The sequence below is a fragment of the Phyllosticta citriasiana genome (assembly GCF_038021145.1).
Source record: "Phyllosticta citriasiana strain CBS 120426 chromosome Unknown IWZ02scaffold_5, whole genome shotgun sequence".
In the NCBI taxonomy this organism is placed as follows: domain Eukaryota; kingdom Fungi; phylum Ascomycota; class Dothideomycetes; order Botryosphaeriales; family Phyllostictaceae; genus Phyllosticta; species Phyllosticta citriasiana.
In genome coordinates this window covers 561,484-582,551 of record NW_027117282.1, presented here as the reverse complement: position 1 = coordinate 582,551, position 21,068 = coordinate 561,484, and the positions used below count along the sequence as shown (strand labels likewise).

At 54.6% G+C, this 21,068-nt stretch overlaps 9 protein-coding genes across 9 annotated transcripts; 5 read left to right on the top strand and 4 right to left on the bottom strand.

Moving 5' to 3' along the window:
• Positions 1-245: 245 nt before the first annotated feature.
• On the top strand, positions 246-2,045 carry IWZ02DRAFT_468881 (Up-regulated during septation-domain-containing protein; the record flags this gene model as incomplete). Its single annotated transcript, XM_066768664.1, is given in 6 exon segments — positions 246-278; positions 298-338; positions 418-713; positions 769-1,021; positions 1,046-1,362; positions 1,414-2,045. 6 exon segments carry the CDS (start codon positions 246-248, stop codon positions 2,043-2,045), a joined length of 1,572 nt encoding a protein of 523 aa, XP_066623650.1.
• A 1,941-nt stretch (positions 2,046-3,986) lies between these two features.
• On the bottom strand, positions 3,987-7,522 carry IWZ02DRAFT_489473 (uncharacterized protein; the record flags this gene model as incomplete). The annotated part of the gene is made up of 3 exons (XM_066769576.1): positions 3,987-4,521; positions 4,578-6,960; positions 7,087-7,522. The coding sequence occupies 3 exons, from the start codon at positions 7,520-7,522 to the stop codon at positions 3,987-3,989; spliced, it is 3,354 nt and encodes a 1,117-aa protein (XP_066623649.1).
• A 739-nt stretch (positions 7,523-8,261) lies between these two features.
• On the top strand, positions 8,262-8,546 carry IWZ02DRAFT_355554 (uncharacterized protein; the record flags this gene model as incomplete). The annotated part of the gene is made up of 1 exon (XM_066764290.1): positions 8,262-8,546. A coding segment is annotated over one exon (285 nt), but the record flags the coding sequence as incomplete, so codon positions are not given.
• A 1,224-nt stretch (positions 8,547-9,770) lies between these two features.
• On the top strand, positions 9,771-11,154 carry IWZ02DRAFT_224719 (uncharacterized protein). The gene has a single exon (XM_066762869.1). The coding sequence runs from the start codon at positions 10,038-10,040 to the stop codon at positions 11,004-11,006; it is 969 nt and encodes a 322-aa protein (XP_066623647.1). The 5' UTR covers positions 9,771-10,037; the 3' UTR covers positions 11,007-11,154.
• IWZ02DRAFT_224718 (uncharacterized protein) lies at positions 11,155-12,612 on the bottom strand. The gene is made up of 3 exons (XM_066762868.1): positions 12,505-12,612; positions 12,333-12,452; positions 11,155-12,283 (listed from the first exon to the last, which is right to left on the bottom strand). The coding sequence occupies exons 1-3, from the start codon at positions 12,511-12,513 to the stop codon at positions 11,303-11,305; spliced, it is 1,110 nt and encodes a 369-aa protein (XP_066623646.1). The 5' UTR covers positions 12,514-12,612; the 3' UTR covers positions 11,155-11,302.
• Positions 12,613-13,935: 1,323 nt separating this feature from the next.
• IWZ02DRAFT_417509 (WD40-repeat-containing domain protein) lies at positions 13,936-16,108 on the top strand (the record flags this gene model as incomplete). The annotated part of the gene is made up of 2 exons (XM_066765798.1): positions 13,936-14,542; positions 14,694-16,108. The coding sequence occupies 2 exons, from the start codon at positions 13,936-13,938 to the stop codon at positions 15,920-15,922; spliced, it is 1,836 nt and encodes a 611-aa protein (XP_066623645.1). The 3' UTR covers positions 15,923-16,108.
• On the bottom strand, positions 16,109-17,937 carry IWZ02DRAFT_448215 (diphthamide biosynthesis protein 1). Its single transcript, XM_066767326.1, has 2 exons — positions 17,567-17,937; positions 16,109-17,514 (listed from the first exon to the last, which is right to left on the bottom strand). The coding sequence occupies exons 1-2, from the start codon at positions 17,749-17,751 to the stop codon at positions 16,188-16,190; spliced, it is 1,512 nt and encodes a 503-aa protein (XP_066623644.1). The 5' UTR covers positions 17,752-17,937; the 3' UTR covers positions 16,109-16,187.
• A 93-nt stretch (positions 17,938-18,030) lies between these two features.
• On the top strand, positions 18,031-19,389 carry IWZ02DRAFT_448214 (hydroxymethylglutaryl-CoA lyase). The gene is made up of 2 exons (XM_066767325.1): positions 18,031-18,377; positions 18,426-19,389. Exons 1-2 carry the CDS (start codon positions 18,120-18,122, stop codon positions 19,251-19,253), a joined length of 1,086 nt encoding a protein of 361 aa, XP_066623643.1. The 5' UTR covers positions 18,031-18,119; the 3' UTR covers positions 19,254-19,389.
• IWZ02DRAFT_448212 (eukaryotic integral membrane protein-domain-containing protein) lies at positions 19,390-21,006 on the bottom strand. The gene is made up of 2 exons (XM_066767324.1): positions 20,424-21,006; positions 19,390-20,377 (listed from the first exon to the last, which is right to left on the bottom strand). Exons 1-2 carry the CDS (start codon positions 20,819-20,821, stop codon positions 19,675-19,677), a joined length of 1,101 nt encoding a protein of 366 aa, XP_066623642.1. The 5' UTR covers positions 20,822-21,006; the 3' UTR covers positions 19,390-19,674.
• Positions 21,007-21,068: the final 62 nt, after the last annotated feature.

The following is a 21,068-nucleotide window of genomic DNA, read 5'->3' as shown; positions in this document are numbered from 1 at the left end:
TTTCAGATGGTTCGGCCGTTGCCCCCATCCAAAGCAGATCTTTTGCCAGGCGACTCTTTGCCCATGCGCCGATGTCATGGAATCGCAGGGCACCTGCGTCCATCGCCCTTGCAATAACGTGTCGGAACTTAAAGAAGCAGAATTCCAATGCCTGTTGCAAGAGGGGCTCCACGCGTCACGCCTGAAGTCTCTCACCCTCGAGGGCCTATGGAGCTTTGGATATAGCATCATCCCAACCTCTTGCCATGACACACATAGCCAAGTGCATTCGTGAAAGCGTCATGGACAAAAGATTAGGAGCCCATATACAAGACGCCACCTCGGCCGCCTCGCGCAATGTAAGCTCCAGTCCGAAACTGCACCCTTTGAAAATACCGGTGTACTGAGTCGATCACGAAACTAGGAGCAACCCGAAAGACCGGATAGTAGGACAGCGTTGAATCGATCCCATTCAAAGCGAGGCCAGCCGCGGTACCAACTCTGGCCAACAAAGAAGGAACCAACAATTCCGGATCGGCCTAAGGTCCCTTATGAGAAGAGAATCGCACTCTCTGTACAACGTTCGGCCACAGCCATGGGAGACGCCATTGTTACGAGTGGATGCTCTGCATCTCGAAAGAAAGATGCAACCATATCAAACAGGAGAAAAGTCAGCGTTCCAGACATGTTGGCACCTCCTCCAAAGGAGAGATACGAGGCTCTGCTCGATTCTCGTAAGTTTTGTGTCTTCCAAGAAAAGAAAAAGTCTTAACTTGAGGGGATTCTTAGCGACAATTCCTGGGTATTTTCCAGTTGGAAAAGAGTCAATTCAGCCAATCCAAGAGAGATCCGAAAGCGCGCCTCCGAATGGAAATCAATGGCGAGCCAATCCATTCGGAGATGCCATGATTTCCTGCGTGACTGGGCCGGCGTTACTGCCCAAGGTCACGACACCCCCGTCAGCTTCGTCGGGATCACCAGCGAAAACCACTGGACCATGCCTGCCAATGCTGAAGCCCTTGTCGCCGATTCTGAGCCCAACGTCCATGACCTCCGGCCAATCAAGACTGCAAGTCAACACCAAAGTGGGAGGTGAAGAAGAAGACATGCCTCCAGAAGTACCGCCAAAGTCGCCCTCGCTCTACACGAAGAAGTCTCCAGCGACTCGTCCACAACCGAGGATGGATTTTGGCAACGCTGATCCGACGATTGGAGAAGATCCCGCAGGAGAAAAGTATTTTATTGAAGGTCGATGCTCGTCTCCCGAATCCCTTGACAAGCGAGACCGTCCTATTGTCCACAGGAGAAGGAGGTCAGGACAATCAGTCATGAGCGGAGGCAACTCATATGGAAGGACTCCACAACGCGTCGAAAGTCGAGCTGGTAGCCGAGCTGAAAGCCGAGCTGGACAGACTGCAAGCCCGACGGACGGAGAAAATACGGACACATGGAGACTCCCAAGAGGTCTGCCCGCCTCGGTGGCCGTCTCGACACTGGCCAATTCTGAAAGAGAAAGATTGAGCGACAAGGCGTATGGCCAAGTCGAAAAATTCGAAGTGCTCAACTGTCGCGACGTAAACTCCCTGACCAAGGAGCTCCACGCATTGGACGAGAGATGCGACTACTTGAGGAGAACCTACAAGTCTCTCCGAGAAGGTCGTCAAAGGCTCCACGCGCGGATGCTGTCGTATCTCAGAAAAAGCGAGACCGTTTGCTTCAACCGGGACAGCCTACTGAAGCAGGAGGAAGCTCTTGTGGAGTTGGACATCTCCATCGACGATTGGATTTTCAAGATTGAACAAGCCGAAGGTCGCAGGACACGCATTCGCGAGAAGCTGCTCGAGCACGTGGCTGCTGCTGTCGTCATGCCTTGCATCGCCAGGTCGACCGACGAGACGTGCCAAACGACTCCGCCGAGGAGTCCTGTCAAGGCAGACAGCCCGGACAGGCCATACCACACAAACCGCAAGGACGTCGAGTCCATTCGGATCTATGCCGATGGCGAGGTCCTGAATCTCTTTGCCGATCTCGAAAAGGCCATTGGACACATGTGCGATTCGTGCTGACATGATTCGCATTGTGGCGGCACTAAGATCGATGAAGGAAATCGACAACCCTCCTCTTCTCAACCTTTCATTTGTTCATAGGCATCAAGTTGTGTTTCCTTTGTATGAAACATTTCCTTCATGATACCCAGTCTTTGCGTTGTTTCCTTGGCGTGGTAGATAAGAGTGGCTCAACCAGTATGTGAATCAGAGAATCACTGCCGAATCAGAGAAGTTCCAATAGACTCGAGTCGTATCCATGCCACTAAAGTGAGATTAGAGTTGCTTTGACACTGTCCACAGCGGCCGACAGTCGTCAATCAGTGCCGTGCCATTGGTACAATAGCCGCGATCCGGTCATGAACTGTCGGCAAGATCTGGATTCTGATAGCATCGCCAGCACAGCGGGGCAGCGGACGGAGAAAAACGGAACCGCTCGAAAAAAGGACGGAAGAAACTCGGGCCGGCCCGCTCCAGGATCGATGGTTGCTAGGTGCGGTGCCGAGCCCGATGGCAAATGCTCGGGCCGGTAACCACGAGGTGAGCTGAACGGAGTCTCCTTCCGTTCTCTTCCTTCTCCACCGCCGAAACACCTACCTAGCGACTTGTTGAAGCCGCGGCCGAGCTCTGAATCCCGACAGTTCAAGGGCGGTTTTGGAACAGGGTTGGAGGTGCATCCACGTGGTGACTGCTTCACGTACATTGACTGCACCCTGCACCGACCGACCCACCTTCCAGAACGCGACTCGACTCCTGTCTATTCAACGGCAAACTTCCATGAAATCAGCAGGTCAGAAATCTCAACAGTCGGCGAGGTGCGGCTGAAGCGAGGCCGGAATGGCGGAATGTGGATACAGGACCCAACCTGAAGCGGGCGACAACTCCAGCTCCAGCTGACCTGACAGCTGAAGAAAAAACACTGTCAAGATTCAAGCCACGACAGCAGTCCAGAGCCAGGGCGGAATTCAAACTGCATCCACAAAGTGCTTTTATTCCATCGACCCATCAGTCTGTGGTCAGACACGGCACCATTGGGCTGATTGTGCTTAAGGACCTACCTCCGCTGACGAATGGGCATCAATGCATCCTTTTTTTTTTTTTTTTTTTTTTTCTTTTTCCACCTCCGCAGGAATGGGACAAAGCTAGGTAGCTTGAGTATCCTCTAATACCAAGCTCGGACCGTAAAGCTTCAGCACTGCACGAAAGAGGGGGGAAACGGCGACGCGATGAAATCAAAATGCTCTCTCACCTGATATACAGACAACTGCCGTTGTTATTTACGTACATGCGCCACCTGCACGCAGCAGTCCCTGCAGCTGCAGCACCCACGCCCCTCCACCCACAGGGGTAACTAGTGGTGGGGGGGGCGAAAGAATCGACCAGGGGCGGGGCGGAAAGGGGGCAAGCTTTAGGCAGGTTGGTTTCTTCGCCAAAAAACTTCGCCCAACCTGCCGCCGTTCCCCGATGAAGCTCGGAGTTCCCCGAACCCCCTCAACAGGCTCTGCAGAGCAAGCTTCATGTCTGCGGGACAGCTAGCTTCGCGCGACTCAAGTCTGCCCGTTTCACATCCGCCCATCCCGTCAAGCCATGCATTGTCTTGACTGGGATTGTACAGTCTCGACCGCTCTACCATTTAGAATTTCCATCTATTCCAGGTATTGCCACAACTGTGACGGCAATGATGCAGTGTGGACGCATATGCATATGCATGGGAGCAAAAGAAGGACAAGACATTCCTTGGTCGGATATCCGACACAGACGTATAGCTTTTGGATAGAGGATGGAATTCATGAGCTTTTTCGCCTTTCTCGGTCGACGAGAAAGAGTAAATCGTGAGAAATCGCCAGCGTCAACAAAAACATCAACAACCATTTCAGACGCAACATTACGCGTTCTACATCACACAACAACAAAAGGGACTCCCGGGCGCCTCATCTATCGTACACGCTTGTGGCTCTTCCATCACAGCCCAATCCTCCTCTTCAGCGAGCTGGTCCACGTCTTCCTCTCCTCAGCAGCCGTGCTAAGGCTGACTCCGCTGTCGCTGTCCCGGTTGCTGCTCTGAGCAGTCGCGGGGCGGCTGAGCTGGACCGGGTGGCTACGGCGCGAGGGCGGCTTGTGCGAGGATGACGGATCCGTCAAAATGGTGCGCGTCAAGGAGCTGTAATCATTGCGGGTGATGGGCGACGGCGTCTTCGAGGTGGGGTTCAAGGACTCTGTGATACCGGGCGTTTGCCAGGTTCGCGTTTCCACATCGAATATTAGCTCGGCGTCCTTCTGGGCCACTTCGGATTCGCGGCCGTACTCCCTTGAAGCGAAGGTGGAGCGCCGGAGAGCCCCTGCTTGTGGCGCTGTTGCTGCTGATGGCCCGCTCGACTCCGTCGGCGGAGAGGGCGTCGGCGGGAGCGGCTTGGGTTGCATTTTGCGCTTGTGCCACGGCGTGGACTTGTGCGACGCGCTCCATTGGAAAATACGGAAGATGTTTCGTCGTTGTGGTCTGATGGAGCATGTGAGTCGGGTGCTTTTTGCAGTGGGATAGCGTGGTCAACTTACTTCGCCGGGCTCTGTTCTCGCTGCCGCTGGAAATCCGCCTCGTTTTCCTGGAGGAAACCTTTTTTGAGTGTACTGTGGGACCTTTTGAGCCCCTCGAGCTGCACGATGTTCTCATCCCTGAGCATTCTCACGCGTTCGAATTCCCTAGCCCAATCACTGAGCTCCAATTCGGTCAACTTGCGGACGTTCTGTGACGATGGCGTCCCGCGACCATAAAAGTCCATGGGAGGGAAGGGAGGGAGAGTCTTTTCGGCTTCTGGAATTGGAGCAGTGCACCACTCGTCGAGAATCTGGAGAGCTTCTCCGTGTCTCCTGAGACTCTTGACCATGCGATGAAACGTTCTCTTGTTTTCACGCAGGATTTGCAACTCGCTCTCGATTCTTGAAAGCTCAGTCTCGAACTCGCCGCTCGTTCTCTCCAACTCGTTGACATCTTCAATCTTGATGGCTGTTTCTTCAACGAAGCTGTAACTCCGGCTGCTGCTGCCTTCCATGACCGGTGTCTCCACAGGTGGCGTGTCGTAGTTGAGACTAAATTTTTCCTCTTGATCTTGCTGCAGCTGTCGGAGCTGGTGCTCTGTCGCCAACAGCTTGTGCCGGTACTCGTCCAGGTCGCCTTCTGCCGTTTCGAGTCGAGCGCTTGCATCGAGGAGCTTCATCCCGGTCAGTTCGGCCGTGCGTTCTGCCGCCTCCATGCCATTTTCTGCTTCGCTAAGCAAAGATTCCAACTCCTCGTTGGCTTTTCGCAAGTCAGCCAGTTCGTCCTCGGCAACGGCAATTCTCGCCTCGAGTGAGCCTTCGGCGCGCATGGCTTCTCGCATGACTCGACGCAGGTTCTCCACTTCTTGCTCGGCGGCGCTCAACTTCGCTTGCAGATTAACTTCGTTTGTTTCTGCCACAAGCAACTTTGTCCTGCTTGAACGCGCGTTTGATTCGAGGCTGGCCCGTCCCTTGAGAGCCGTGTTCAGTTCAGACTCGGCAATAGCCTTGTCCCGCTTGAGTTGGTGCACGTCTGACAAGAGATTAGTGTTGTTCTTTTGGCTCTCTTCGAACTGCGCCATGAGCTGATCCTTGCTTTTCTCGGCATTTGCGAGTCGCCGTCTTGTCGCGGAGAGCTCTTCCTGGAGATTTCCCGTGGATGTCTTGGCCTGTTTTAGTTTGTGCTCCAGGTCGACCTTTGCGGCGCGAAGTTGGTCGAGCTCGGAGGCTGCCTCAGGATTTTTCTGTTCTTCCACGTCGAGCTTGCGCAAAGCTTCGCGTAGCTGGTTTTGAACGCTTCGGCGGGATTGGACGAGGTCGTCAACTTGTCTCTTGACCTTTGCCTCGTTCATATCCGAAACTTCAATCTTGGATCGCATGTTCATGAGCTCATTTTGAATGCGTGACTTTTGTACCTCAATCTCATGCAACTGAAAGTACAGTGCCGTTTTGGCCTCGATTGCAGCTTTGAGTGCATCTTCTGACAGCTTATTGGCGGACAGAAGATGGTCCAGGTCTTTCTCTATACCTTCCCTGGTCGCTTCGGTTGCCTGCAGCTGCTTCTCAAGGATGACGGTCGGCCCGCTTGCAGATTCGATTTTGTTCGACAGCTGATTGGCTGCGTCCTCGAAAAATTCAGCCGTCGACTGCAAAGTCTCCGCGGTCTTTTGGGTTTGGCGGAGCTTCTCGCGCATCGACGTGATCTCTGAGTCTTTGGACGCCAAGTCGGTTCGTATGTCGGATTGGGAATCTTCAGAGACGTTGAACTTTTGGCGAATGGTGGAAAATTCTTGTTGCAAAGAAAACTTCTCTCTTTCCAGAGATTTGAGTTGGAGTTTGAAGGACACGAGTCGCTCTTCGATGCCAGACCAGGAATCTTCTAGCACAGTAATCCGCTGCCGGCTTTGTAGACATTCTTTTTCGAGCTTTGCGATCTTCGCCGTGTGCATCTCCAGCTCCACCTGCAGTGTCTCTTCAGATTTCGCAGATGTCGCCAATTTCTCTTGCGTTGCCTTCAGATTGTCCTCGAGCTTGGCCTTCTCGGCTTCTAGTGCTTTGGATTTGGACTTGTACTCTTGTAGCAAAGCATCCAGGTTCCGAGCATTCTTCTGGCTTTGCTGGTACTCTTCTTGCAGTGCCGCTATTCGAGAGCGACAGAGGAGTAGAGCATGATCCGATTGCTTCTTGGCCTTGATCAGACGATTGTTGATCTTTTGTGCCTCGTACAAGTCACTCGCTCCATCAGGGCTCTTGACGGAATGGCTACCCGTTGTGAAGCTGGCACCCCGTTGGAGCGTCGATGAAGGCAAGGACGAGGAATTCGAGGTGGAATTGGACGTGGATGACGGTCGTCGTGCAGCTATGAGACGGTGAGGTTTCAACTGCACCAGTTGTGGGTTCTGTGCTAGTCCCGGTTTGATACGTCAGCAAAAAGATCAAAGGCAAGACGACAGTCCTCGATAAGCTATTCTATCGCTCATCCTGGTCGCTTTTGTCCACAATCGCTGGGGTGAATTGGGATAAGACGTACACTGTAGAGCAAACTGATCATTCGATTCCAAATGATGAAGCAGTTCCCTATTCCGGCGCTCATACTGAGCAAGGGTAACCTGAAGCTGCGCAATGCGTCCTTCATGTTTGCGGCTTTGAAGGTAGTCATTCCGACGGCTCTGCGCAAGGCTGCGCGCCGCCTGTGCGGTTTTGACCTCCTTCACGTGTATGTTGACGACAAGACGTACAGCTAGCCTTCGAAGCTGGCAAATGGATTCTGCCGTTGCAGCGTGCTCGCCTTGGATGACGGAGCGCAGCTTCTCCCGCGTATCGTGGCCAGAAGGCGGCTGACTAACATTGGGAATGGGGACTCCGGTTTCTTCTCGCACAGCTGAAGAAGCGGTGTGCTGAGGCCGGCGATTGGCCGACGGCGGTGGTGACGGGAACAGACTGAGGCTCGTTCTGCGATTACTCATCGCCGTTGAAGGTGGAGAGATAGTCCTGCTGCTGACTGGGGATCTCGGTCGCCCTCTCCCCTGATAGGGATCGAAGGGATCGTAGAGAGGGCGTCGGATACAAAGTCCCTATGGTCGTTCACGTGAGTCGTGAGAAGGAGGAGGAGAAGGAAAGTGGAGCGAGAGCGAAGACGAGGAGCGCGGATGTCGGTTGATTTTTGAGAAATTGTTGGTCCAAAAGAGGCGCGAGGAGCAGTTGTAACAACGTCAAGGGGAAAGCAGGCGGAAAAAAGCGATTCAAGACACACGAATAGAATACATTAAACGTTGAGACATGGCCATCGCGCACGAGCAACGGCTTTCTTTGAAAAAGGAACGTGCAAGACTTAAGTAACACGCGAACGCAGCAGTGAGACACAGGCACAGAGACAGTGTAATACGCGATGAAAAGTCAGCCTTACGACGGAGGGACAGTGAGCTGCCATGTGGCTGGCCGTTTGCAACGGAGATGGATTCGGTTTGGTGCAAGGAAGCAAAGATACGACGATGGTAGGCCGTACGATCCACCGTCTGCAGAGTGTCCAATGCGTGGAACGGGCGTGGAGCGGGAGAAGAGTCTTAAACGGAGACGCCAAAACTACAGCGTCGGCAGCACCCATCCGCCGTCCCGTCATGTTGCATCCTCAATCCCCGTCGCCTCCGCGGTCCTGACTCCTGAAACATACAACATCAATTTCTCCATGGCCATTGCTCTGCAAGACCTCTGCTGGACCCCCTCTCTTACGTTTTCATCACCCTGCCGTCCTCCGCCACGCTCCCCGCTGCTCTTGATCCGCTCATGACGTTGCGAGAGACTGGGGGCCTGACGGTAATTGCGGACCGCCAGGCCGCCGTCGACAACGGCCTGCCCTTCACCTTTGCTTGCCGCAGTAGCACCCTGAGCGGTCATTCGAGCCTCGAAGCCGTCGGCTTGATGGCCGTTGTCGCCGCACGACTCGAGGAGCTCGGGATTCCCGTCAACCCTGTCAGTGGCTACCACCACGAGTGCTCGAGGGCCGCGAGGACGAGGCCCTTGCGGCCCTCCATAAACTGGCTCTTCAGGCCCACGAGGGAAAGCTGTTTGCGTAAGCTAAGAGCCGGCGTCGATCTGGCAAATAAACGTACGCGGCGCTTCGGTCGAGGCCTTCCAGATCGCTGGCTTTGAGACTTGCAGCGTGGAGAGCAGAGGCGTCCATGAACGTCAGCGGGCGATTCATGCTGCTGTTGCAGGAGCCGAGCGTTGGCGATCCCCGATTGCTCAAAGAGGCAGTTTCGCTTCTGCCTCTCTTTTCCTGCCGTCTTTCTCAACCCTTGTTTTTGGCTACTTTGCCCTTGTGAGAGGCGCTCGAATCTCTTGCCTGGCTGCTTCTGTCCCGTTGCAGCCTTTCTTTCCGTCATTTTCTTTGCCGCTCCATTTTACCAGGAGACTATCCACCAAAAGTTGTCCATTACTGAACAATCACGCGCGCCGTTCTTCTCATGTTGTACCAGTCCATTAGCTTTCCCATAAAGAAAGACCCTCGCATGGATCTTGTCTCTAGATTTGACCCAGGTATCCATCTACATGCATCCCCTGTGCGACCTGGAATTCCAGGGCACACCAATGATACCTAGCCACCGATACAGCCTCTTCCCGGTCCAGCTGAGCTCCAGTCGGTTGGAAATCCTGTGTCCCAGTAATGGCGAATCGAGATGTGCATGCCGGCTGGCCTCCCGAACGCAGCAAGATACGCGAAAGCAATCATGACGATCTGCCGCAGCTCTTTGCAGCCGCGAGAGACTACTGGCGGTAATGCACTTTTGCTTTGGAGAAGAAACAGCATTGAAATCCCCTCACAGTGGATTATCCAAAGTAATGGTACTCCTGGCACTGCGACTGCTTCTACATGTAGCGACCGTTCAATGACCAGTACACCATTCATCACGCTTGTGCTCTGGGAGCTGTCGTCCGCTGCCACAGTCATACGTAAGGAGCATTCGTCACTACTGCAGCTGGACTAAGGGAAATCCTCCCTATTCACATCCACTATGCCCTTTTGCGCGCGATTCGCTGATAATGTCGTGTCTCTCAATACACGTCTCCAGCTCGGTGGGTTGCGCAAGTTGGTAGATGACCACGAGTCGATTCGCCGGTCCACCAGGTGCGTCTCACAGCTTCATCACCAATTGCAAATTGGGAAATTGATGTTCCAAGGCAGCCGAGAATCGGCGAGGAAATGACAGTCGATGCCCTCCATTCTCTTGTTCCACGATCCGGCAATACTGCTTCCACCTTCAATGCGCACCTTCCATAAATGAATGGTTTGAGCGCGGTGTCGCCTGGTGTCTTTGGGTCGTTATTGCCCCATCCATCTCTTTGAAGAGCTGGGAGTCGCCCATATCCTCTCTTCGTGTCAAGTCCAAAGTTGTCCCTTCGTCTTCTCATCTTTCGACGTACGGTGCTTCATCTCTAGCACAGCGAACTTGAACGCTTCCAGTACCCCATCAATTAGCAGCCATGCACTTTTTGTTCGCCGGTATCGCCTTGACAGCGCTTAGCTGTGTCCAGATTTGTGGAGCAGTGCTCCCGACATCCCTGGCGATCCCAACGTGCGATTCAATCAACAACCCCGACAAAGACGGCCGCCGCGAGTTCAACTATTCTAGACTCTATCAACTCCAAGACCGCTTCTGGCACACCTTCACATACGAGGGCGAAAGAGAGGCCCGATTGATCAACAGCTCTCTCCTGTCGCCAAACATCCAGGGAAGAGTCGACATCACACGCGTCTTCAGCGGGCAAGAGCTCAACACCGAGTACTTATTCGGACTGTTCTCCAACATCAAGACCGACGCCACCGCCAACAGCGTCGCCCCCTCGCTCTTCGGCTACCCGACAAACTATCACATCCAATCCTTCGCCGCCAATCGGGACATAGCAAGCGCGTCGACGATCGTCAACTTCACCAACCCGCTGCTCGGCGCCTTCCCAATTGAAATCCTCACCTGGATCCAGTTCGACAAGGACGGCCGTATCAAGGAGTACGACGCCACATACCGCTTCTTCGCGCCGCTGCTCGAAACGACGCTGGAAGCGATCCTGCCGCGCATAAACAAAACCTCCCTCACCGACGCCATCAAATACTTCCGCAAAATGCTGTCAGAGTCCATTTGTAAAACACACGATCTTCACTGTACCGGCGAAAATCGCCAGTACGACAGCAACTTTGCCTGCCGCGCCTTCCTCGCAAACGACGTCCGCTTTGGCGAGGCCTGGGAGCTCGGCCGCAACACGCTGCTCTGTCGCAGCTTGCACCAGAACATGGTCGCCTTCAGGCCTGAGGTGCACTGTCGGCATATTGGGCCTTCGGGTGGCGGCATGTGCGTCGATGATTTGGCGTATGCGGCGGTTGTGGCGGAGAAGGTCTATGATACGCCGTTCTTGCCGTGGGATGCGTCTTCTTCTTCTCAGTGCAGGTGGTGGTGAGGGTTTGGCTGAAGGGGGTGCTCGGTCTTCGTTGATTTGTTCTGTTTTCTTTTTTTGTCTCTGCAAGCGTCGGGATGGTGGAGAAAGGTCTTCTTGTTCAGTTGTGGAAGAAGCAGCTGTTGGCCTCTCTATTTAATAAATCAATGGTTACTTTGCGCTTGAGACTAGTTCGCGTTACTTCTTGAGTACGATGCTCGATGCTGAAGTTAAGGGAGCAGATGAGGAGCTGATGGGGAGCGTTCAAGGTACAAAAGATAGCGGCGGGCAACATCCAAGGACCATTTCGCAAAAGTGTATCACAGCTTCAGCTTCTTGCTCAAATCATCCCATCTCCCAGAACGGAGAGGGTCGAGCTTCCTCAATTCCGAAAGCCATCCTGCCATCTCTTTCTCCAATTCGAGGTCGTTTCCTCCTCTAAGTTGTTTGAGCGCGACGGCCGTATCCAATAATGCTTGGTAGATCCACTTGCAGTCTTCTGCGCCATCTAGCATGTCCTTTATGGTTTCCAGTTCTTCCTCTACGAAATTTTGCCGTACACCAACGTCCAGGTTGAGGATGATTCGAGCGCTTTTGGGCGTCGCCTCATCAAGCGCGCTCATGAGATTGGCATGGTAAAACCAGAGGGATTGGTCGTAGGGATCCGTGTACAGAGCTTTTTGTATTAGCTCAAACTCTGCCTTCAGGAATTCGCGTCGCGTTTCTTCATTCGCCTTGCGCTCGTCGAGCAGCCGCGGAATCAACTTGGTGCGATTGTGCCAGGCCGAGAAATTCGACAGGTTGGTATTGATCATCTTGGTCGTGTACTCAAACTCTGGCTCGGTCATGCTGGTGTTCTGCCCGTCTTCCGATGGTAATGCTTCCAGGTGTGCGACGACAAATCTCCGATAGCTCCAACCGTGAAAGTTCCGACTGTCGCGACTGAGCATCTTGCCAACGAGACCGAGCTCCTCTTGCCATAGTCGTCGCGCGTGGGATTGTGGGACAAGCTCCGTTGATTGTTGAAGCAGCCATTGCCGGTGGTTCCATATCCAGTAGCACTTGGGAAACTTGATTAAGAGCGGTATCGTAAATCGCAGGTCGTCGGAAATGTATCCAAGTAGTGTTTGCTGGGCCGTGGATAGACCTCCAGAGTCGGTGGTCTCGGAACCTTGAGCATTCCGAAATATGTCCTGTAGGATTACGCGACGATTGTTCCAGATGGTGTAGTATTCGGGATTTTGGGAAAGGAGCTTCGATGTGAGGGCAAGAGCTTCGTCCGTGTACTGCTTTTCGGCGACCTGAGAGACCGTGTCAGCTTTCTACTATTGATGAATGGGCGAATCAGACCTTTGCATTCACCAGCGCTATCAGTCCCTTGTACTGCTCAATCTGCTGGAGCTCCTTTTGCCTCGCCTGTTCAGTGCGCTCAGTGCGCTCGGCCGCTGCAGCCGCGCGCGGAACGCCATGCTGCTCTCGTTAGGACTTGCTGGTGTGGCGTACAAGGGCAAGCTCGACGCACGCTGGCCATATCAACTTCCTGGGCGGACTGGGTAGGAGAGAGGGCTGAATTGTTGTGGTGGAACAGTTGAGCTTGGGTGGCAGGGTCTGGGTGTCTAGCGCGCTCTCCACTTTCGTCATCGGAAATCGTGCCCGGCCGGGGACCACCAGCTCCGTCTCCCCAAATATCACCTCGCACGTCGAGTCCTTCTGATTTCTTTTCTCTCCAGCAGCCTCAGGTTTGCCAATTTTTACTAACGAGCAGGTTTCGGGCAGGACTTTGCGTCCCTTTGCCTCTGGCAAAATCATTGCTATTACCTCCAACCGCTGTCCTCGCTTTTCGCTCAATCCATCATCAGGACGGCACGCGTCGTGGATTTCCTTTCCCCTTGAACAAATTTGTCAAGATTACTTTGTCTTCGTCCAGCGTCCAAGCGAATTCCACATAGCATTCCGGTGCTGTGTCGCGTTGGCCTCAATAATAATCACGCTTTCTCAGCAATCGTCCTCGTTCACGCCTCGAACTTTTCCACCGACAGTCAACGTCAACATGGAGCCCGCGAAGAAGGACTCGCTCAGATTCCTCACCGGTTTGGAAAAGTCGCGTTATGCTGATCACTCTGTCCTGCCAAAGGCCGGCGGCTTAGACTTTTCCAACATCCCAACCCTCTCTCCGCCGCCGACTCCACCAAAATCCATTCATACGTTCAGCCAAGGAAACCCAGAGAGCAGCTCAAATACTTCTAGGCATGTCCAATTCGGAAACCATACAAGCATTGGACTGGACCCTTCAAAGGGGCTGGAGCCTGTGAAAGGGCACCTGCTGACTCCTCCGAGCAGCCCTGCGAAGCCGATGTTCGCCATGGCCGGCGCTTGTTCTCTAAGCCCGAAATTTCTTATCCAAGGAAGCTCGATACGCCGTTAGCGACGACTGTCAGAGAGTTCGCAGCCCCCGAAATGGGCTGTCAGAGGACAAGATTGCCCCTCTAAATCGTACGAGAATGACAGCTTCCTGGCTCCCTCTGATTCCCTCACCCAGATTGATGGCATGAATGAAGATGTAGACATGCCTGATGCATCTCCCTCCGACGACCCTATTTCTGGTGGTCTATTGAACCTCTCTTTGGACGAAAACGACATCAGCCAGGTCAAAGATGCGGACGGAGACATTAGGCTTCCGGACGCCACTCCTGGACCTAGTGGAGGCTCGAAAGAAACGACTCGAAGACAGGCGATGTCCATTGACTTGACCAATCCGGTCAATGCTACGTTCCCAAGTCTTGGTTATGACATGGAAGGAACTCCAACGCCTCTCGTCCCGGCAACTCAGGCTGCCGACGCATACCCGTTCCCGCAGCAAGAGCGCAAAACGAGCATTCTATCGCCACTTGCGCTTCGAAATCGAGGCTCGATCTTGAGAATACGGAGAGGGTCTTTTCCCAGTGGGTTTCATATGCGAGAACGAATTGCAAGCAGATGCTTAGACAGATTCATTCCACCGCGAAAGTCCCCAACCACCTCAAGGGAGACGTTGCTGTTGAGCACACCGGCGGAAGAATTATCTGACATCGAGAAAGTCACTCGCCAACGGCATCCCGAATCCGACCCTTTCAGTCAGCATGTTCCACGGAGCACAAGGATTCAATCGTACCAGAACCTTCAAGGTGCTGTTCGACCCACGGGAATCGGTCCAAGCTCGCCCGACCCGGAAAGTATCCTAGCTTTTCGACATGGTAGTCGTGAGGTCAGCAACGGAGCAGTTTGGAATGTTGGCGGATCTGCCATCGTGACCGACAGTGTACCTGGCATCCCTGATGGAAGAGGGGGCATGCTGGGCAGTGGGACCAACGCTCCGTTGCACACGACAATGTTTCTTACCCAGACCGACTCTCAAAGAGCGCAGGAGGAACATGAGCGCCGCCTGGCGCATGCAATGGATATTGATCAGTCAAGCCGTGTGCTCGGATCTTTCGATAGGCCAGCAAAACCACCGGGCGAGAATACGTCTCGCGCTCCTTCTTGGATAGACAGCCAGTGGATCAGAGAGGGATGCACTACAAGTGGCTCCTTTCCTATCCTCGCACAGTTCCAAAGTTTACTGACAAGATTAGGCCCCAAAAAGCCACCGCGAGAAAGAAGACCTGTTCCAACAATCCCCTTCAGATATGTTAGTCTTTCTCGCGTGACACCCTACGCTGACATAAATCACAGTGCTCGATGCGCCGCGTCTTCGGGATGACTTTTACTGCACGGTTCTTGCCTATTCTCACACATTCAACTGTCTTGCCGTTGGACTTGCCCACAGTGTCTACTTGTGGTCGGAGACACGGGGTGTGGGCACACCTGAAAGTATCAACGCAAATCACACCGCGCATGTGACCTCTTTATCATTCTCTTCCCACGAGGGCCGCCAAGCGATACTGGCTATCGGTCGCGCAGACGGATCCGTTTGCTTGTGGAGTATGTTTGACGAAGAGCCTCGGTTCAAAGCTCGGCAACCAGCTCCCATATCATGTCTCTCTTTTGGTCCAAACACGGTCAAGCAATCTTCGCTCCGGGACTCGGCTCTGGTAGCAAGTACAGAGACGCTTTTGATTGGAGACGAGGAGGGTCACGTCTATCTCTTCTCCGTGGAATGGCCCGACGTCACCTCTCGAGACCTTTTCAACTGGCCAGGTGCAATGACTCTGCTCGCCCGAATCAATGTCCACAGCCAGCAGATATGCGGCCTCACGTGGTCGCCGTACGGTGAGTTTTTTGCCTCGGGTGGCAATGACAATCAGTGTTTCCTCTTCGATACCAAACGTCTATTTGCGTCGCTCAACAATCTGTGCGCGAACATGACGGGCCCTCCTCAAGTGACGGACGTCGACGCATCAGCCGCAAAGCACCAATGGACGCTCAACGCGGCCGTGAAAGCTATGGCCTTTTGCCCGTGGCAGCGCGGGCTGCTCGCCATTGGCGGCGGCTCCAACGACCGCTGCATCCACTTCTACCACACCTTCAGCGGCGCGTGCCTGGCGACCATCGACTGCAGTGCCCAAGTGACGTCGCTCATCTGGAGCACGACGCGGCGCGAGATTTGCGCCACGTTTGGCTTCGCGCAGCCAGACCACCCGTTCCGCATCGCCGTCTTCAGCTGGCCGGCGTGCGAGCAGCTCGTCGCCATCCCGTGGCCCGACGACCACCGCGCCCTCTTCGCCATCGCGTACCCTGGCGGTCCCAACGACGGGCGCACCCGCGGCGAGGGCGGCGCCTGGTGGTCTCGCACTCAGGTCGAGGGCTGCATCGTCGTCGCCACGAGCGACACGAGTATCAAGTTTCATGAAGTTTGGAGTGAGGAGCGCAGGAAGACGAAGCCGTTGGGTGCGCTGGGTGGCAGCGATATTCTGGAGGAGCTGCATGGTGCGGATAGGCATGGGTTGGATGCCATTCGGTGAGCTGGGTCGGTGGTTGTTATTGTCACCTTTTGACTGTAGTGGAAACCGCTCGTTTCCTTCTTGGGGGAGACATTCACTTGTCTGCTTCTCTGTGGAGGCGATCGCTCGCTTTGTATTTTTGGAGATTGAACCTACATAGGGCTTTGGGGGCACGACGCAATTCTCCCAGCGCAAGCACCGTCTCCTTTTTCACCTATTGATACTCAACAGTCGCTTCGAATCGAATCCCATGCTGTATTGTGATGCGTTCTTACACATTTACATGCTATGCGCCGACCTCTACGTGTCCCGCCGTCGTCCTTCCTAGACCCTCCTTGGCATAGAAGTCCATGGGGTAGACCTCCTGAGCCGCCTCGTCGCCCCTCTCGGCCGCATCCATCCACTTGGCCTCTCGCACGCCCAGCGCGACCAGTGCTTCGTATGGGCTCAGCAGCGGCCGCGGGAACGCGTAGCCCCAGTCGATGCTCAGGCGCGGACACGCAATCTGCACCCACGCCTCGACGCCGCCGTCCTCGCAATTTCCATCGCTGCTGCTGCTGGAGTCTGCCTGCTGCTGCTTTTTCTTCTGCTCCTCGCACGCGCTCATCAGCTGTAGCTTGCCGGGAAAGATCTCACTCAGCAGGATCTTGAGGCACGGGATGCCCTTCTTCTTCAGGATGTTTTCGATCATGGTGAGTGTGTGCGGGTTCCCCTGGCGTCCGAGGGCGCCGAGGATCAGTCCCCATTTCTTGGCTTTACGCGCCGACTGGATGGCTGTTGTGCGCAGAGCGTAAAGGTCGGAGTGCGCATACGTCTCGTGGGTTAGCCGCCGGCTGTACGGGTCGTAGCGGTAGGAGGGCAAGTGCGGGTTTTGGATCTGGGCGGATTCGAGGTGGAAGCGGCCGTCTCCAAGGTAGAGTATCAGGTCTGCAGATGGCGGGTCATACTTGGAGGCCTTGTTGGTAGTGGCGGATGCGAGCAGGGAGGAAGATTTCGATTTGGGACCGGCAAGGCGAGGCGACGTGCAGCCGAGGATTTCGCCTTTCGAGAGCGGCATGATTTGGGGGACGACGACTTCGTAGCCCTCTCGCCGTAGCTGAGGTGCGATGCCGTGGATAGTGGCGTTGAACTGAATCGTGCCGACCATGGCGATAGTCTTGCCTGGCGCGAAGTTGCGTTGTATTGTGTCCACCAGGTGCGTTGTGTCAATGCCGATACTGACGAAGACGTATAATGTTGCGATTTTGGTGACTGCCACGGGGATCAGACAGCTGTGGGCGTAGTGTACTAGTAGATCGCAGCCCAGTGCCCGCGCTGTAAAGTCATCTATACAACAGGCGCCGTACGTGACGTCTCCCATTATCGTCGTGGTTATTCCGGGACAAAACTGCGTCAGGATGTCTGAGATTGTGGTGGCGAACAGAAGGAGCCCCTCGGGGAACTGAAGCGCGACTGATTTGTGGTCATTGGAGCGGATGCGGTGTATCGTCTTGTGTATTTCAAAATTGTAGTTTGTTGGGAGAAGGGATATGGCAGCGTTAATGTCGGGGTCTTCGAGAATTGATGCAGGGATGTTGTTGAGCGCGCGAGCTGTTCTCCGTTGTGGTGCGACTGTGAGAGTTATTAGTGCATATTCTTTTACAGCCATTTCTGCTTGTCTTTCCTTGGATTGCGCCGCTGTCTTCAATGTTCGTGTTAGGGTCTGGATTCGATCTTGCTGCTGCTGTCCCGGCTGCAGTCTTTCTTCCCACGAATCGCCTCTTCGGTTGTTTAGGAGCCGTACTCTGCTCTCCGTTCAATTCTTCCACAGGTTCCGGGCCCAGATTTGTCGCCGCGCGGTCTTCCTCCATGGCTGCGCTGTCTGGTGGTGGGGCGATGTGGTTGGGGAGGCGGAAATTTTCCTCGACGAAGAGAAGAAGGTCGCGTGGACAATGGAAGTGTAGTCCAGGGGAGCGCTTTGTTCGTATTTTATGAGGCGAGCGCAGAGTGATTGAAGAGCAATCGATTGGGGAAGAGTGTTGGAGAAGAGAGAAACATTTCTCAGAGTTAAGCAATCGAACGAGTCATGGAAAGCACCGGTGATAATCAGCCCTACCGGCTTATCCCCGGCAATTACCCCACACGATGTCATTCCACCCTGAAGTGACAACTCCCCGTCACTCAAGCACAGCTTCAGTTTTTTGCAGAAACGAAACTTCTAAACCTTCACCTCTCTATCATGTCCATGATTCCGAGACGGACTGGTCTTTGTTTGGCCCGCGCTGCCAAGTACGGACTCGGCCGCAGGTCTCTTGCAACAGCATCCAGAGTATCTGACCACGTCCGACTGGTCGAGGTCGGACCGCGCGACGGCCTTCAAAACGAACGGCAGCAGATCCCCGTCGACACCAAGATCGAATTGGTCGAAAGGCTCGCAGAAACCGGACTGAAAATCTTGGAGGCCGGCAGCTTCGTCAGCCCGAAATGGGTTCCTCAGGTCAGCGTAATAAACAGACAGTTGCAACCAACAGCTGACATTTTGCAGATGGCCAATTCGTCCACCATTCTTGAGCACATACTCAAAACGCCCCCTAGCTCCCCCGAAAGAATCAAGTACCAATTCCTGCTCCCCAATACGCGAGGCCTCGACGACTTTCTCAAAACCTATACCGCTCACGCTCCAACGTCCGCGTCAGGCAGCAACCCCGCAACCTCGACGGAGACCCCCGAAATCGAGCTGTCCATCTTCACCGCTGCTACCGAAACCTTTACGCGCAAGAACACAAATTGCAGCATCGCCGAGTCGCTTTCTCGCTTCGCGCCGCTGCTCTCACGCGCACGCGACGCCAACCTACGTGTCCGCGCCTACATCAGCGTGGCGCTTGGGTGCCCCTACGAAGGCCCTGACGTCGACCCGCACAAGGTGGCCGAGCTGGCCGTGTCGCTGCTCGAAATGGGCGCCGACGTCATCTCCGTCGCCGATACGACGGGCATGGGCACCGCGCCGCGTACCCGCGAGCTGCTCAAGACGCTGGCGGCCGCCGGCGTCGAGGCCCAGGACCTGGCGCTCCACTTTCACGACACGTATGGCCAGGCGCTGGTCAACTCATTGGTCGGCCTCGAGCATGGTGTTAGAGAGTTTGATGCCGCTGTTGCGGGCCTCGGGGGGTGTCCATTTTCTCCTGGTGCCACGGGCAATGTGGCGACGGAGGACCTGGTCAGGTTGTTTGAGAGCTTGGGGCTGAAGACTGGCATTGATGTTGAGAGGCTGGCGGCAGTGGGTGAGTGGATTTCCGGAGAGCTGGGAAGACCAAATGACAGTAGGGCTGGAAAAGCAACTTTGGCGAGGTTGAGGAGGGCACCTGTCGAATGATGTCGGAGCCCTCGTTGAGTGGCACTTGCATATATTGGAGCGAAGAGTTAGCGCAGCATGTGTTTAGGGAGCTTTTGGGAGATGAACGTTTTTCGGTACCAAAACAAACATTCAAACACGTTGCAGTCGGCACCTTGATTGGGTTTGCATGCGCCAAATTCCAAGATTTACTCGCTCGAATAACTAGACACTGCTCTTACAACAATATCGGCCATCAGGTGCTATCCCATACCAAAAGGAGATGGTATCGTCCCGACTCCAAGCACGCTTAAAGAGGCACAGAAGGCAGTACAGCCGAACAACTTTTTAGTTTTTCACACGCCACAACGCATGCTCGATGCGCCAATCGGTCGTAACATGGAGTATCTTTGGCGTCCTCCTGCAAGCGCATTCTTGATTATTACCCCTCGCACGTCATGAATTATTCCTTGGTTTGTGTTGGCAGTTGCGGCATCTCGTCATGCCTCTCTGGCTCATACGTCGTCTCTCCCAGGAGCGATGGCCCTGATGTAACTGCTGGTGCAGGCGATTGGGGCTTGCTGGCCGCAGCGTGCAGCCTCTGGTCCAGCACCTTGAGTGCTAATGCTCTCCGACGTTCCGCCTCTTCGCGTCTGGCACCCCTCCCACGTCCTGTGTTCATCAGACTGGGAAGTCCACCCTCCGCTCTTGCCATTGCTTGTTCGTTCCCAGCATCAATGTCTTCCATCGAAAATGGTGTGCATACCTTGATTGCGACAAGGACATTGTAGACTTGGCTTGAAAAGAGGCCAACTGGCGTTTGTAGAGGCTCCGGCCAGAATTGCGCAAAGCTAAAGGTGTCGCTGGCGTCGCCCCGGACCCAGCTGTCTTCGCCGGTCGCGGCGGATATCAACGAGGGGCTCTTGCGGTAGAAGCGCAAGTAGATCCAGGCCGTGAAAAAGCCGAACCATGCCAGAAACATTGCGGTTTCGGTACCAAAGATGAGTCCTGAGATTGTATTGGCGACGAGGAATATAGCGGGGAAGTGTTTGACGCGCATGCGGATCGCGCCGCGGAAGAGGGACACGGTGTGTTCTGGAACGAGTTGTTTGAAAGAGACGAGGAAGGCAGCTTGGATGGAAATGCCACCGGAGATGGTTGCCGTGCTAGATGGAGTCAGTTTGAACAAAAGGGGGAAACGGAGAATAGTACAGTGCTTCGTCATTCTTGGAAAGCGCATAGGCCACGATGTACAGAATGAAGGTCAGGACATTGGGTATCATGGAAACGAAGAGGATGAACTTTGAAAACTCGGCCGAGCTCCATGCGCGCTCAAGATAGCGCCCACCATAGAAGATGGTGAGGGCAGTTATCAGGAGGCCAAAGATGTTTTGCTCGACAAGCGTGGCGACGAGGAAGACCCATGGGTAGACAATGGCGGTGGAAGGGATGATGGCCAGGTATGGGGCTCCCTCGCCGACGGTGTGGAGCGGTTTCCCCAGGCCCTGTACCCAATCGCTGTAGCCAGGCCGGAGAATCCAGTTGAGGAGAGTAAAGGTGGTGAGGGTGACAAGCAGCCCCCGAGTCAGAGGGGGGATGTTGACGCGCATGGTGCAGCTCGGTTGGTGCTGCGGGGATGTTGGAGCAAAGGCGGACTCGGCGCGCTGGATCGAGACTCGGGGCCGACTCGCAGAAGAGGTGCGGGAGCAGATGAAGAAGCCCCGAGAGGCGCAGGAGGTCGAGTCGGACGGGGTCGTGATGGTGGTGGAGTCTATTGCTGGGACATGGAAGACGTGGATGTGCAGGGCCAGCGCCGATCATGACTGACCCCGGCGCTTTGAGAGCCAAGCCAAGCCC

Excerpts from the sequence above, each read along its gene's own strand:
- IWZ02DRAFT_448214 (XM_066767325.1), top strand. The coding sequence starts at position 18,120 with ATGTCCATGATTCCGAGACGGACTGGTCTTTGTTTGGCCCGCGCTGCC. Across the intron at positions 18,378-18,425 it reads GCCCGAAATGGGTTCCTCAG|ATGGCCAATTCGTCCACCAT; the intron begins GTCAGCGTAATA and ends GACATTTTGCAG.
- IWZ02DRAFT_448212 (XM_066767324.1), bottom strand. The coding sequence starts at position 20,821 with ATGCGCGTCAACATCCCCCCTCTGACTCGGGGGCTGCTTGTCACCCTC. Across the intron at positions 20,378-20,423 it reads TCCAAGAATGACGAAGCACT|CACGGCAACCATCTCCGGTG; the intron begins GTACTATTCTCC and ends GACTCCATCTAG.
- IWZ02DRAFT_448215 (XM_066767326.1), bottom strand. The coding sequence starts at position 17,751 with ATGGAGGAAGACCGCGCGGCGACAAATCTGGGCCCGGAACCTGTGGAA. Across the intron at positions 17,515-17,566 it reads GAAGACAGCGGCGCAATCCA|AGTCGCACCACAACGGAGAA; the intron begins AGGAAAGACAAG and ends AATAACTCTCAC.
- IWZ02DRAFT_224718 (XM_066762868.1), bottom strand. Across the intron at positions 12,284-12,332 it reads TAGCGCTGGTGAATGCAAAG|GTCGCCGAAAAGCAGTACAC; the intron begins GTCTGATTCGCC and ends ACGGTCTCTCAG.
- IWZ02DRAFT_224719 (XM_066762869.1), top strand. The coding sequence starts at position 10,038 with ATGCACTTTTTGTTCGCCGGTATCGCCTTGACAGCGCTTAGCTGTGTC.